A 13,882-nucleotide genomic window follows, 5' to 3' on the forward strand; every position below is an offset into this window, starting at 1 on the left:
TTATACCTCTTAAAATTTCAAAACTTTAAAAAATTCTCTAGAAGCCTAAAACATTCAATAACATTGTTTAGAGCAGCAGATTCTCACTTTTTTAGAGATACAGCACACTATCTGTTTTATAAATTATACCTCCTTTTGCAAGTTAATTTTAAAAAGCATTTATTACTTTATGCCCAGCACCGTGCTAGCTGGAAAAGATGTAGAGTTGAAATACCGAATGTTTGCCTGTAAGGAGACAGAGATTTTTGAACATACGCAATTTAGTAGGACAGGTAACTATGGCAGAGGTTAAAAAAAAGGCTAAGGTAGAATGTAGGGTGAAATACTACCTGAGGTATAGCAGTATTTCCAGGTAAGAGGGTGTGTGTGCATTTGTGTGTCTGTGTGTGTGTAACTGTTTGTGTTTTGCTTTTTGTGGAATTGAAATTGAATTTTCATAGGACAAGTTTCCTAAACCTTCTTGAAGTAGTTAGAACTACCTTGGGATAACAACCAGATTAGGACTCCTTGGTGTAAAGTATTCTCCCTTCAGACTTTCTCTCAGGTTTTGATTAGGTTAGTTGAAGCTCTGAATGAAAACGTGTGAGAATATTGATACCTTTACCAAACAAAAGTGGAACTCTTCCACAGTTTGCACTGTGGCAAAGAAAGCAATAGTACAGCAGTAGATTCTGCAAATAAGAAGCAAAGCCTATATAAAAAGATCCCAAAGAATTTCATGAGTTTTTATCTTTCTTTTAGTGATATCTCATTTTGATTTCCACTGTCACAACAAGCCTGCTTGCTTTCTTTTTCTTCCACCTCCTTTTGTCTTAGAGATTTTTTTTCCTCCTCAACCTTTGGAGATAGTAGGATTTCAGAGGAGAGAATATTGATGCCCTAAAGATATCAAGACTAATCTCATGAAGCAAGTAAATGACAGTTGTATAAACTGTATTGTATACTGTTTTATAAAAAAGTTATATTTAATCTTTCCAGCATCTGTGGGAGATAGGAGGAATATTAACCCTATTTGACAAAAGAGGACACTAACGATCAAAGAGTTTAAATTATTTATGAAAAGTCACCCAGCAGAATAACCAGCAGTAGGAAAGGGGCCACTCTAACCTTTGTTAAGACTTCTTAAATGATAGCTCTCATTCAACAAATATTTATTGAGACATAGACTAATAGAATAAAGGGTCTAGAAGAAACCTACACATATATAGTCAGCTGATTTATAATACAGGTAACATCGAAGTGCAGTGGGGGAAAGGTGGGCTTTTTAATAAATTAAAAATGAATTTAAATCCCCACCTTATACTATTGAGAAAAAAGTAATTTGAGGTAGATGAGACTTAAGTATAAAAGGTAAATAATAAAGCTTTTGGAAGAAAACAGAAAATTATCTTCATGACTTTATTTTAAACAAATCAAACGTTTCTTAAATAGACAAAGGTTTTTAAAACAGGACAAAATAAAGATCAAACCATAAGGGAAGTGTTGCCAAACTGGTCTTCATTAAAATGAGTTCATCAAGAGAAGAAAGTAAAAAAAAAAAAAATCAGGCCACCAAATGGAAGATATTTGTAACACTATATGCAGTAAAGGACTCTACCCAGAATACATTTAAAAATCCTACAAATAAAGTCAGTCAGCCCTATAGAAAAACATGCAAAAGGCTTGAACAGACACTTCACAAAAGAGCTATCCAAATGACCAATAGACATGAAAACATGTTCAACTTTATTAAGGAAAATTCATAATAGAACCGTGGCACACCCACGAGAATGACACATTTAAAAGGCTGATAATTCCAAGTGCTGACACAGCTGTAGAGCAACTGGTGGGACTGTAAATTGGTATAAAACACTTTGAAACACTGGCTGTAACTTTTAATTATTTTTTTTGTATATATATATATTTTTTTTAATTGGGCTGTACCTTTTAAAGTTTGACATATGTATATGTCCTGTGACCCAGCATACCAAATGACATGTATAAAAATATGTTCATAGCAGCACTCTTCAGTATAGCCCAAAACTGGAAACAACCCATGTGTCCATCAAGAGGAGGCTAGGTAAGTGATTTGTAATATACTTATTGTATGCAGCAATGCTTTCTTAACTGTGAGGAACCAGAGCTCCTTCCCTAGCTGTCAGAACGAAAGTCTTGTATAATACAATATTACACACAATGTCACACTGCTTGAAAAGTTTATAAATGTTCAAGCGTACCTTTTGTACTCATGGTATTACAGATCAGTGGCAAACAAGGTGCAGACCAGTATGGGCCACAAACAGCACTTCAAATAGCACTGCTCTCAAACAATTAAAATGAAGAAACTGCACCTACACACAACAACATGGGTGAATATCACAACCAGATACAGAAGGGTCCATATTTTATGGTTCCATTCATATAGAATTTGTGACAACAGAAATCATTAACCCACAATGTTAAACATTAGAATTACACTTGAAGAGGGGGGAGGGTATGGCTCAAGTGATAGAGTGCATGCTTACCATGCACAAGGTCTTGTGTTCAATCCCCAGTACCTCCTCTAAAAATAAATAAATAAACCTAATTACATCCCCCCCCCCAAAAAAAACCCTTAAAAAAAAAAAAAGAATTACACTTGAAGAGCTGGAAGTTGTCAGTTGAAGGGGCCATGAGGCTTAATCTTGGCATTACTTTATTTTCATGCTGCTTATATGAATGTGCTCATTTTGTGAAAATTTATCTAGCTATATGTACACTTTTGAGCACTTTTTTGTTTGTTTTACTTACCATTTACATTAAAAATTATTAAACATTTATTAAACACATGCCCTCTAAACTTGTGATGGTAATAGATGAAAGGAGAAAACAATACATATGCTAGTATATAAGTGAATATGGAATTACAGATTATGATTTCATGAAAGAAATCATAACAAAATACAATGATAGAAAATAATGAAGGAAGGAATCTTAGCTAAGGTGGTCAAGAAGAGGCTTCTCTGAGAAGATATTTTAGCTGAGACTTGGAAAATGAAAAGGAATCAGTGATGCCAAAAGTAGACAAACAATTCAGGGAATTCAATAGTTGTTTTGAGTAGAGAAATAAGATTTAGTAGATTTACAGTAAAAGATGACATGCAGACGTAGGGTACAACTTGGGAAGTGGTGTTAGGAAAATTGGGACAGGAGGAAAGGGGATGGAAAGAAGTAGGATTTTCATTCGCAGTTGCAGATAGTGGAGAGACCAACATCAGCATAAGAATGTGATACTTCAAATAAAGGAGAATCTAGTTTAAAAGGAAGTATATTCCTAGTTAATTTTCAAAACCAAGGAAAATATGATCTTATTAAGGGTTAAGTAATAGATGAATTTCACATGCTTTTCAGTGTGCTTCATGTAATGTGGGGTATGTAAAAGTGTATTGACATATTAGAGAATTTTGAATCAGGTATTTGAAGGTGAATGGCAAATGGAACAGCATTCATTCCAACCCTTCCAGTCTTAGTGTTTCTAGCATTCCACCCGTCCCACCTCCCCACTAATTTCAGCTCTATCAGTCTTAACCTTTTGTTTCCCTCCTCCCTCATCCTTCCCCTCACCCTCAAATATTTCATTGAAAGTACTAAGTACTTTGATTTGTATCATCTTTAATTTAACCCTTTTATAACTCTAACAATCTCATGTTTGTGGAGATGCATGTGGGGAAACTGGCTCAGAGAAGCTATATGACTTGCCTAAATTCTAGACTCTTGACTCCAAGTGCAGTGCTTTTTCTGTTATGCTACAGAGATCTTCATCTGTTCCAAATCTACGCATGATGGTGTTATTTTAAAATACTATCATCTACATTATAAATAATTGAAACTGTGCTATTATTGTTTATTAGATTTTGAATGATGTCTTCTTCCTAGAAAAGCTGAATTATATGAATATAGGATATATATGTATAATGTATAAATATATTTTACTTTACATAGTCTTGAAATCAATTATATATATAATAAAGCTTTAAAACATTTTAATAGTTTTTGACGTAATTGGAGCCATACTGAAATATATCATATCTAGGAGCTGATTATGATAGATAATTATCGTAATTTCATGTCTTAATTACTAAAAATCTGGAAGAAGAGAAGTACAACCTTAATGCAGATGATTAAACAAATTGTAGTGGCCCAAGATCTCACTAAAAATGAGGAAGTAAACTAGGTGACTATGCAGAGCTTAGCCTATTTCCTCTTACTTGCCTTCCTTCTGACTCTCTATGTGTCTTAGTACCACTACCAATGAGTAAACATTGGAAAAACAGATTAAACTTGGATTGCTTGTTTTTCATCACTCACTGGTTGCTTTGGAGGAACTTGGGAGCAAGATTTGGGGAAACAAGGAGATTAAAAAGATTCATTAAAATGAAGTTGATAGATTATAGATTTTAATCCATTGTTTTTGAAAGTTAAGCAGTAAGATATTTTTATTAAGGGTGTACAACCCGCTTCTAAAATATCTGATAGCATTATATCTGTTTGAATTTTTATAATGGCTCATAAACTAGAATGGTATTCTATCAGACAAAAGAATCTGGACTTTGTGGAAATGGAGAAGATCCCTAGTTGAATTGAATCTTATGATAAGGTTGAACAGAGTAGGTAATATATGGGTGCTGATCATGTTTGTCTTTGTTTGACATGTTGTAAGGGAGTAGCTAGATCAACAACTTCTGGTTTCAGCCATTTCTGGTGATGGCTGTAAGCTGTTCATATGAGACGACTATTCACTTAGTGTTATTACCTTGGGAATTCTTCCTAGACTATCCTGACTTCTGTTATGTATAGCATAAAAATAACTGTTTTGGGGGTCAGATGGGCCATAAGACAACTCCCAGGGATGTAGTCATGCACCAGACTCCTTCATTAAGGCATTCATTCAATCCCCAATTTTTCCTCTCCTCTCTTTTATTTGCCATAGAGTGATTCTCATCAGTTTCGTGTCATGGCAGCTGTCCTTCGCCATTGTTTACTAATCGTAGGTCCAACTGAAGAAAAAACAGAAGAGCTACACAGGTAGGTAGCCTCTGTATTGATATCTCAAAGAAAGACATAATCAGTTCATATTGTTTTTATACATCTAACTTTAATTGTTATAAGCACAAGAAAGTAAAAGTAGGACCATGAATCAGGTACCTGGTAGGTTGGAAATCATTGCTATGCCCTGATGAGAAATTTTCGTTCTGTCCTCTTCTGTTTGTTACATTGAGCCCAAACAAGAAAAGAGAATTTGTCATTTGTTGCATTCAATTATAAAACCCAGAACAATGCTAATAATAGTATTGCACAATTATTGAATACTGTGTATGACATTATGCTAAGTGTTTTATAAAGATTAACTTCTTTTAATCATCACACCAACCTTATGAGGTAGGTACTATTTTTCCCTTTCAATACATGATGAAACAAGCATAGAAAAATCAAGCAATTTCTCCAAGATCACACAACTGTAATAAGTGAAAGGGTTTAGAGTCAATTTTAATTACTACTCTTAAACTAATATTCTCACTAATTTCATTGTAAGAGTATTTACCAAAAAGTATATCTTAAGCAACATTAATTAAATTTTTTAAACTTATTACAAGAATTGGGTGACAGTCTCAAGTAATATATAAAAAAAAGTTCAAGCTTTGTGACTTGCTTGTTAGAGCAACTAATGGACTGCTGTTAAAAATTATCATTCTCTGAGAACAACTAAAGAAGTATTCATTTATTTTTCTAGTTCTCTTACTTTCTATTTTCTGTCAGATTTGTAGTAACAAGACCTCTGACCTTAACATAAGATTGCTCTTTGTGCTTTATTCTATATAAATACAAATGGCATTTTAAACAATTCCAATAAATTCAAATCTGCAAACAAATAACTTTGGCATTAAGTCCTTACAAATAAATTTAAAATTGGGTTCTTCTAATAGTAGAAATTACCTTTCAAGCATTTACAATATTCTGTTTTCCAAAATATGGCTTACATAAAACTTCATAGGAATACAACTAGAGTATAAAATGAAACATACCCTTGTTCTTTTTTAGTTATTTCCATATTGTTTTAGTTATGATTGTCAATTCATTATTTGATATTGTACTGAGTTTGTTAGTAGGTTATCTTTATGTACTCTGCCCTGCAAGCCTTCAAAAGATTTTCTTCAAAATTAAAAAGTGTACTTTTTCCTGCAGCTATAGATCAAAAGTTCCTTTAATTTTCTTGAGACAGTGCCTTAAAAATGATCTGATTAACTGCAATAAATCATATCCTCTAAGAAGATTTTAAGCATTTTGTCTCACTAGTTTTTTTTCATAATCAAGAGAAACCTAGATACTCACTAGAAATCTAGATGCTAAAACTAATAGAAAATGGGTTTATAAGTCCAGGTGTAAAATGATTTGGGGGTGGGGTAGGGCACAGGGAATTAGGTATCACAAGTAAAATGGCATTCAAAACAAGGATGTGAGATAAAAGTGTCTTGATAAGAATTATTACACTAGTTACAAAACATTGCTAAGGATTTCTCTGAAGAATGGATTTAATATTTTAACACAGTACACAAAAGAAAGCAAAAGTGTATACAGGTTTTAAAAATCAGATTTTTTAAAAAGTAATCAGATTTCTTTATTTTCCTTTCTGATGATATCTACTTTAAATATTTTTCTTCAATAAATTTTAAAGATATTTTTCTCTAAATTTACTTTTTTAACATTTTTTATTGATTTATAATCATTTTACAATGTTGTGTCAAATTCCAGTGTTCAGCACAATTTTTCAGTTATTCATGGACATATACACACTCATTGTCACATTTTTTTCTCTGTGAGTTATCATAACATTTTGTGTATATTTCCCTGTGCTATACAGTGTAGTCTATTGTACAATTTTGAAATCCCAGTCTATCCCTTCCCACCCTCCACCCCTCTGGTAACCACAAGTCTGTATTCTCTGTCTGTGAGTCTATTTCTGTCCTTTATTTACGCTTTGTTTTTGTTTGTTTGTTTGTTTATGTTTTTGTTTTTTAGATTCCACATACGAGCGATCTCATATGGTATTTTTCTTTCTCTTTCTGGCTTACTTCACTTAGAATGACATTCTCCAGGAGCATCCATGTTGCTGCAAATGGCATTATGTTGTCGGTTTTTATGGCTGAGTAGTATTCCATTGTATAAATATACCACATCTTCTTTATCCAGTCACCTGTTGATGGACATTTAGGCTGTTTCCATGTTTTGGCTATTGTAAATAGTGCTGCTATGAACATTGGGGTGCAGGTGTCATCCTGAAGTAGATTTCCTTCTGGATACAAGCCCAGGAGTGGGATTCCTGGGTCATATGGTAAGTCTATTCCTAGTCTTTTGAGGAATCTCCACACTGTTTTCCATAGTGGCTGCACCAAACTGCATTCCCACCAGCAGTGTAGGAGGGTTCCCCTTTCTCCACTGCCTCTCCAGCATTTGTCATTTGTGGATTTTTGAATGACGGCCATTCTGACTGGTGTGAGGTGATACCTCATTGTAGTTTTGATTTGCATTTCTCTGATAATTAGTGATATTGAGCATTTTTTCATGTGCTTTTTGATCATTTGTATGTCTTCCTTGGAGAATTGCTTGTTTAGGTCTTCTGCCCATTTTTGGATTGGGTTGTTTATTTTTTTCTTATTTAGTCGTATGAGCTGCTTATATATTCTGGAGATAAGCCTTTGTCGGTTTCACTTGCAAAAATTTTCTCCCATTCCGTAGGTTTTCTTCTTGTTTTATTTCTGGTTTCCTTTGCTGTGCAGAAGCTTGTAAGTTTCATTAGGTCCCATTTGTTTATTCTTGCTTTTATTTCTTCTAGGAGAAAATTTTTGAAATGTATGTCAGATAATGTTTTGCCTATGTTTTCCTCTAGGAGGTTTATTGTATCTTGTCTTATGTTTAAGTCTTTAATCCATTTTGAGTTGATTTTTGTATATGGTGTAAGGGAGTTTTCTAGCTTCATTGTTTTACATGCTGCTGTCCAGTTTTCCCAACACCATTTGCTGAAGAGACTGTCTTTATTCCAATGTATATTCTTGCCTCCTTTGTCAAAGATGAGTTGACCAAAAGTTTGTGGGTTCATTTCTGGGCTCTCTATTCTGTTCCATTGGTCTATATGTCTGTTTTGGTACCAATACCATGCTGTCTTGATGACTGTAGCTCTATAGTATTGTCTGAAGTCTGGGAGAGTTATTCCTCCAGCCTCTTTCTTTCTCTTCAGTAATGCTTTGGCAATTCTAGGTCTTTGATGGTTCCATATGAATTTTATTATGATTTTTTCTAGTTCTGTGAAATATGTCCTGGGTAATTTGATAGGGATTGCATTAAATCTGAAGATTGCCTTGGGCAGTGTGACCATTTTAACAATATTGATTCTTCCAATCCAGAAGCATGGGATATCTTTCCATTTTTTAAAGTCTTCTTTAATTTCCTTCATCAATGGTTTATAGTTTTCTGTGTATAATTCTTTCACCTCCTTGGTTAGATTTATTCCCAGATATTTTATTACTTTGGATGCTATTTTAAAGGGGATTGTTTCTTTACTTTCTTCTTCTGTTGATTTATCGTTAGTGTAAAGAAATGCAACTGATTTTTGAACGTTAATTTTGTAACCTGCTACCTTGCTGAATTCTTCAATCAGCTCTAGTAGCTTTTGTGTGGACCTTTTAGGGTTTTCTATATATAGTAACATGTCATCAGCATATAATGACACTTTTACCTCTTTTCCAATTTGGATCCCTTTTATTTCTTTCTCTTGCCTGACTGCTGTGGCTAGGACTTCCAGGACTATGTTGAATAGGAGTGGTGATAGTGGGCATCCTTGTCTTGTCCCAGATTTTAGTGGGAAGCTTTTGAGTTTTTCACTGTTGAGTACTATGCTGGCTGTAGGTCTGTCATATATAGCTTTTATTATGTTGAGATATGTTCCCTCTATACCCACTTTGGCGAGAGTTTTTATCATAAATGGGTGTTGAATTTTATCAAATGCTTTTTCTGCATCGATTGAGATGATCATGTGGTTTTTGTCCTTTCTCTTGTTGATGTGATGTATTACACTGATTGATTTGAGTATGTTGAACCAGCCTTGTGTCCCTGGGATGAACCCCACTTGGTCATGATGTATAATCTTTTTTATGTGTTGTTGGATTCTATTTGCTAAAATTTTGGTGAGGATTTTGGCGTCTATGTTCATCCATGATATTGGCCTATAATTCTCTTTTTTTGTAGTGTCTTTGCCTGGTTTGGTATCAGGGTGATGGTGGCTTCATAGAATGAGTTTGGGAGTAATCCCTCCTTTTCAATCGTCTGGAAGAGTTTGAGAAGGACTGGTATGAGTTCTTCTTTGTATGTTTGGTAGAATTCCCCGGTGAAGCCGTCCGGTCCTGGACTTTTATTTGTAGGGAGGTTTTTAATTGCTATTTCTATTTCCTTTCTAGTGATCGGATTGTTCAAGTGTTCAGATTCTTCTTGATTCAGTTTTGGTGGACAGTATGTTTCCAGAAACTTGTCCATCTCCTCTAGGTTATCCAGTTTGGTTCCATATAGTTTTTCATAATATTCTCGTATGATATTCTGTATTTCTATTTTGTTTGTTGTAATTTCTCCATTTTCCTTTCTTATTTTGCTAATTTGTGCTCTCTCTTTTTTCTTTGTGAGTTTGGCCAGAGGTTTGTCGATTTTATTTACTTTTTCAAAAAACCAGCTTTTGGTTTGGTTGATTTTTTCTATGGTCTTGTTAATCTCTGTTGTATTTAATTCCTCTCTGATCTTTATTATTTCCTTCCTTCTGCTGCTTTTTGGGGATTTTTGTTCTTCTTTTTCTAATTCATTCAGGTGGTGGGTTAAATTGTTTATTTGAGATTGTTCTTTTTTGAGGAAGGCCTGTATCGCTATAAACTTCCCTCTTAGCACTGCCTTTGCTGTGTCCCGTAGGTTTTGAGTGGTTGTGCTTTCATTCTCATTTGTCTCAAGGTATTTTTTGATTTCAGCTTTGATTTCCTCATTGATCCATTGTTTTTTCAATAACATATTGTTTAATCTCCATGCTTTCCTTTTTTTCTCCTTTGTTTCTCTGTTGTTGATTTCCAGTTTCATGGCATTGTGTTCAGTAAAGATGCTTGAGATAATTTCTATCTTCTTAAAATTGTTGAGGTTTCTTTTGTGCCCAAGTACATGATCGATCCTGGAAAATGTTCCATGTGCACTTGAAAAGAATGTATATCCTATTTTTGGGGGGTGTAATGCTCTGAAAATATCCACCAAATCTAGTTTTTCTATTGTAGTATTTAATTTCTCTGTTGCCTTGTTTATTTTCTGTCTGGAAGATCTGTCTAGTGATGTTAATGCAGTGTTAAAATCTCCAACTATGATTGTATTCCCATCAATATCCCCTTTTATCTCTGTTAGTAATTCTTGTGTGTACTTAGGTGCTCCTATATTGGGTGCATATATATTAACGAGTGTAATATCCTCATCATGTATCACTCCTTTAATCATTATAAAATGTCCTTCTTTATCTTTCTTTATGGCCTTTGTTTTAAAGTCTATTTTGTCTGAAATCAGTACTGCAACACCTGCTTTTTTGGCTTTTCCATTTGCATGGAATATCCTTTTCCATCCTTTCACTCTCAATCTATGTGTGTCCTTCTCCCTAAAGTGGGTCTCTTGTATGCAGCATATTGAAGGTTCTTGCTTTATTATCCAGTCTGCCACTCTGTGTCTTTTGACTGGAGCACTTAGTCCATTAACATTTACAGTAATTAATGATAGATGTGTGTTTATTGCCATTTTGAACTTAATCTTTGCAGTTGAATTGGTATATCCTCTTTGTTCCTTTCTTCTTCCTTTTGTGGTTTGGTAATTTTCCTTTGTATTATCATGGATTTTATTTAATTTTTGTGACTCCTTTGTAAATTTTTGGCTTGTGGTTACCCTTTTTTGTAAATCTATCAACCCATTACTATAACTGTTTTTATTAAACTGATAGTAACATGATCTCAAACCCATCCTACTGTTAAAAAAAATTTAAAAAGAAAAAAAAATATTCTATATTTCCTTGCCTCCCTCTCCCACTCTCAGTGATTTGTATGTCTTCTTTTATAATTTCATGTTTACTTTATTTGTAATTCATGAGTTATCACCTTTCCAGTTGTGTGTTTCTCATTTCTGTAGCATCCTGCTGCTTTTCTATTTAGAATAGCCCTTTCAATATTTCTTTTAGCATGGGTTTAGTGTTGCTAAACTCCTGAAGCTTTTTTTTGTCTGTGAAACTCTTTATTTCTCCTTCTATCCTCAAGGATAGCCTTGCTGGATAAAGGATCCTAGGCTGCATCTTTTTTTCATTCAGGGCTTTGAATATATCTTGCCACTCCCTTCTGGCCTGTAGTGTTTGTGTAGAGAAATCAGCTGAGAGCCTTATGGGGGTTCCCTTGTAACTTACTCTTTGCTTTTCTCTTGCTGCCTTTAGAATCATTTCTTTATCCTTGACTCTGGCCATCTTGATTATGATATGTCTTGGTGTGGGTCTATTTGGGTTCTTCCTGTTTGGGACCCTCTGAGCTTCCTGTACTTGGATATCTGATTCCTTCTTTAAGTTTGGGAAGTTTTCAGTCATGATTTCTTCAAAAACCTTTTCAATCCCCTTTGATCTTTCTTCTCCTTCTGGGACCCCTATTATGTGAAGATTGGGACACTTTATATTATCCCATAGGTCCCTTATGCTATTTTCATTATTTTTTATTTGCTTCTCTTGTAATTCTTCTGAATGGGTGCTTTCTATTGCCCTGTCTTCTAGATCACTAATTCGTTCCTCTGCATTATCTAGTCGGCTTTTGCACAGCTATTAGATCATTCCTCATCTCTGTCAATGAGTTTACCCATTCTACCTGGCTCTTCTTTATAGCTTCAATTTCATTTTTGACATATTTTATATCTCTAAACACTATCTCTTTTAATTCCTTCAGCAATTTGATCACTCCTTTTTTGAAATCTTGATCTAGTAGGCTATCGATGTCTATTTCGTTGATCTTTCTTTCCGGGGATTTCTCTTGTTCTTTTAATTGGGAGAAGTTTTTCTGCTTCTTCATCTTGCTCATACCTCTTTGGCACTGTGGTTTATGGAGTATCAGTTGTTTATTTTGGTCCTTAAGGATTTTATCTATCTGATGCCTATTTAGGAATAGAACTTAGGAAAAAAAGAAAAAAAAATAAGAGAGAGAGAGAAAGAATTTTAAAAGAAGGGAGAAAGAGGGTTTGAAAACAGTGTATAATGAATAATAGAAGAGTGAGTTGAAGCAGAGTATTAATCGGGTTGAGACGTCCTTTTAAAACCTTTACAAAAAAAGGGGGGGGAGATGAATAGATGTATTTGAAACCTGTGTCTAATCAATAGCAGGACATCAAAACCCAAGAGAAATAGAAATGAATTAAGAAGTAAAGATTAAGAGAGTAATAGAAAATAGAACAGGTAAAAACAGATTTAAAAAAAAAGGGGGGGGGGGTTGTCGGTGTTCTCCTGGAGTCTGTGTGCTTTTAATGTGAAGTCTTTCTGTCTTCGTCCTGTTTTGGAAGCTCAGCTTGCTGTTCTCAGAGGCCCTCCGTTGGCGCCCTCTTCTGTGCTGCTCCCAGCACCTGTCGGCAAGCCTATCGAGCCTCCTCCTAACACTGGGTCAGGTGCAGCTCTCCTCTGCTGTGGGCGGGCGGGTCGCTGCCCCTCCGGATGCCGCAGTCAGATGTTGCAGACTGGCCAGGTAGGAGGGCGGGTCGTGCCCCCTCCCAGCACCTCGGTCAGGGGCTGTGTTCCTGCCAGAAAGGCGGGGGGGGGGGGGGGGCCGCTCTCGCTCTACTTGCGCCGCCGCCGGTAGCTCCGCTGCTCTGTGCGGCTGCGCGCTCCGCCCTGGTCGGCGCTCCGCAGGTGGGCTCGGGGAAGACCGAGGGACAGCCCTGTCCCTGCTCCGAGCCAGAACCCAGCTCCTTGTTTGTCTTCGTGGAGCAAGTTCTCTGAGGGACCAGGATGGAAGGATCCTGTCTGCCCCGGGCTGCAGGCCAGTCTCAGTCTGGCCTTTGAGGCTGCTAAGCCCTTCCGTGCGGATGCAGGTTTCGCCCCCGCCCCCGCCTGAGTGCTCCGCGCGGAGGATATGGCGGCTGTCCCTGAGCCCCGCCTCTCTTCCCCCAAAAACTTTCCGCGGGTTTTCAGAGATGGGGGTGTGCACCCTTCCCCCGAGAGCACATCAACCTTGCTGTTTTATGGAGGGCCCAGGTTGTTATGCCCTGTGCACCCACAGCCACTGCGCGCAGCCCCTTGCGTTCCCCCGGCGCTGCCTCCGTGCAGCCACTTCCGTCCTCCGCCCGGCTTGTGCAGCCTGGCCCTGCCCGAGGCTGCCGGCCCGCGTCTCAGGCTGGGTGTCGGGGGGACGCTCTGTGCCCGTTTAACTTAGTTCTGTTAGTCAAGGGCTGCTCTGTACAGATCCGAGCCTCGGAGGCTCCCCCTCCGTCCCGCTGGCCTCTCAGTTGGAGAGGGGAGACCCAGCGAGCGAGCGCCAGTCCTCCTTTGCCGCTCCCTCCCCGCGGGACCCGTCCCGCGCTGCTTTGCCTTTTGTTCTTTCTTTTTTCCTTTTCTCCTACCAGATTTTTGGCGTCTTTATCTTTTGAAGAGGGCGATGTTCTGTCGGAGTTCCACAGGTGCTCTGGTTGGCTGAGTGGGTCTGTAGATGTGGGTCTTGGTGTATTTGTGGGAGAGGGTGACCTGCGAGCGTCCTTCTACTCCGCCATCTTCTCCCGGAAGTCTCTGAATTTACTTTTATCTTAAAAGTTGCTCTGATAAAATTTCTGTTAGCTACACTGTAAATAAGAA

General features: G+C 36.9%; 1 protein-coding gene across 5 annotated transcripts in view; it reads left to right on the forward strand.

Annotated features, from left to right (window-relative positions):
* RIC8B (RIC8 guanine nucleotide exchange factor B) overlaps positions 1–13,882 on the forward strand; it is a 97,526-nt gene that overhangs the window by 34,268 nt on the left and 49,376 nt on the right. For all 5 annotated transcript variants that reach the window (XR_010383200.1, XR_838418.3, XR_838419.3 and 2 more), the window contains exon 4: positions 4,949–5,043. Coding sequence is in view for 2 of the 5 variants with exons in the window: in XM_010996459.3 (XP_010994761.1) it covers positions 4,949–5,043 (95 nt within the window). In the remaining 3 variants the exon portion in view is untranslated. The remainder of the gene's footprint in view (positions 1–4,948; positions 5,044–13,882) is intronic.

Source organism: Camelus dromedarius, chromosome 11, assembly GCF_036321535.1.
Source record: "Camelus dromedarius isolate mCamDro1 chromosome 11, mCamDro1.pat, whole genome shotgun sequence".
NCBI lineage: Eukaryota > Metazoa > Chordata > Mammalia > Artiodactyla > Camelidae > Camelus > Camelus dromedarius.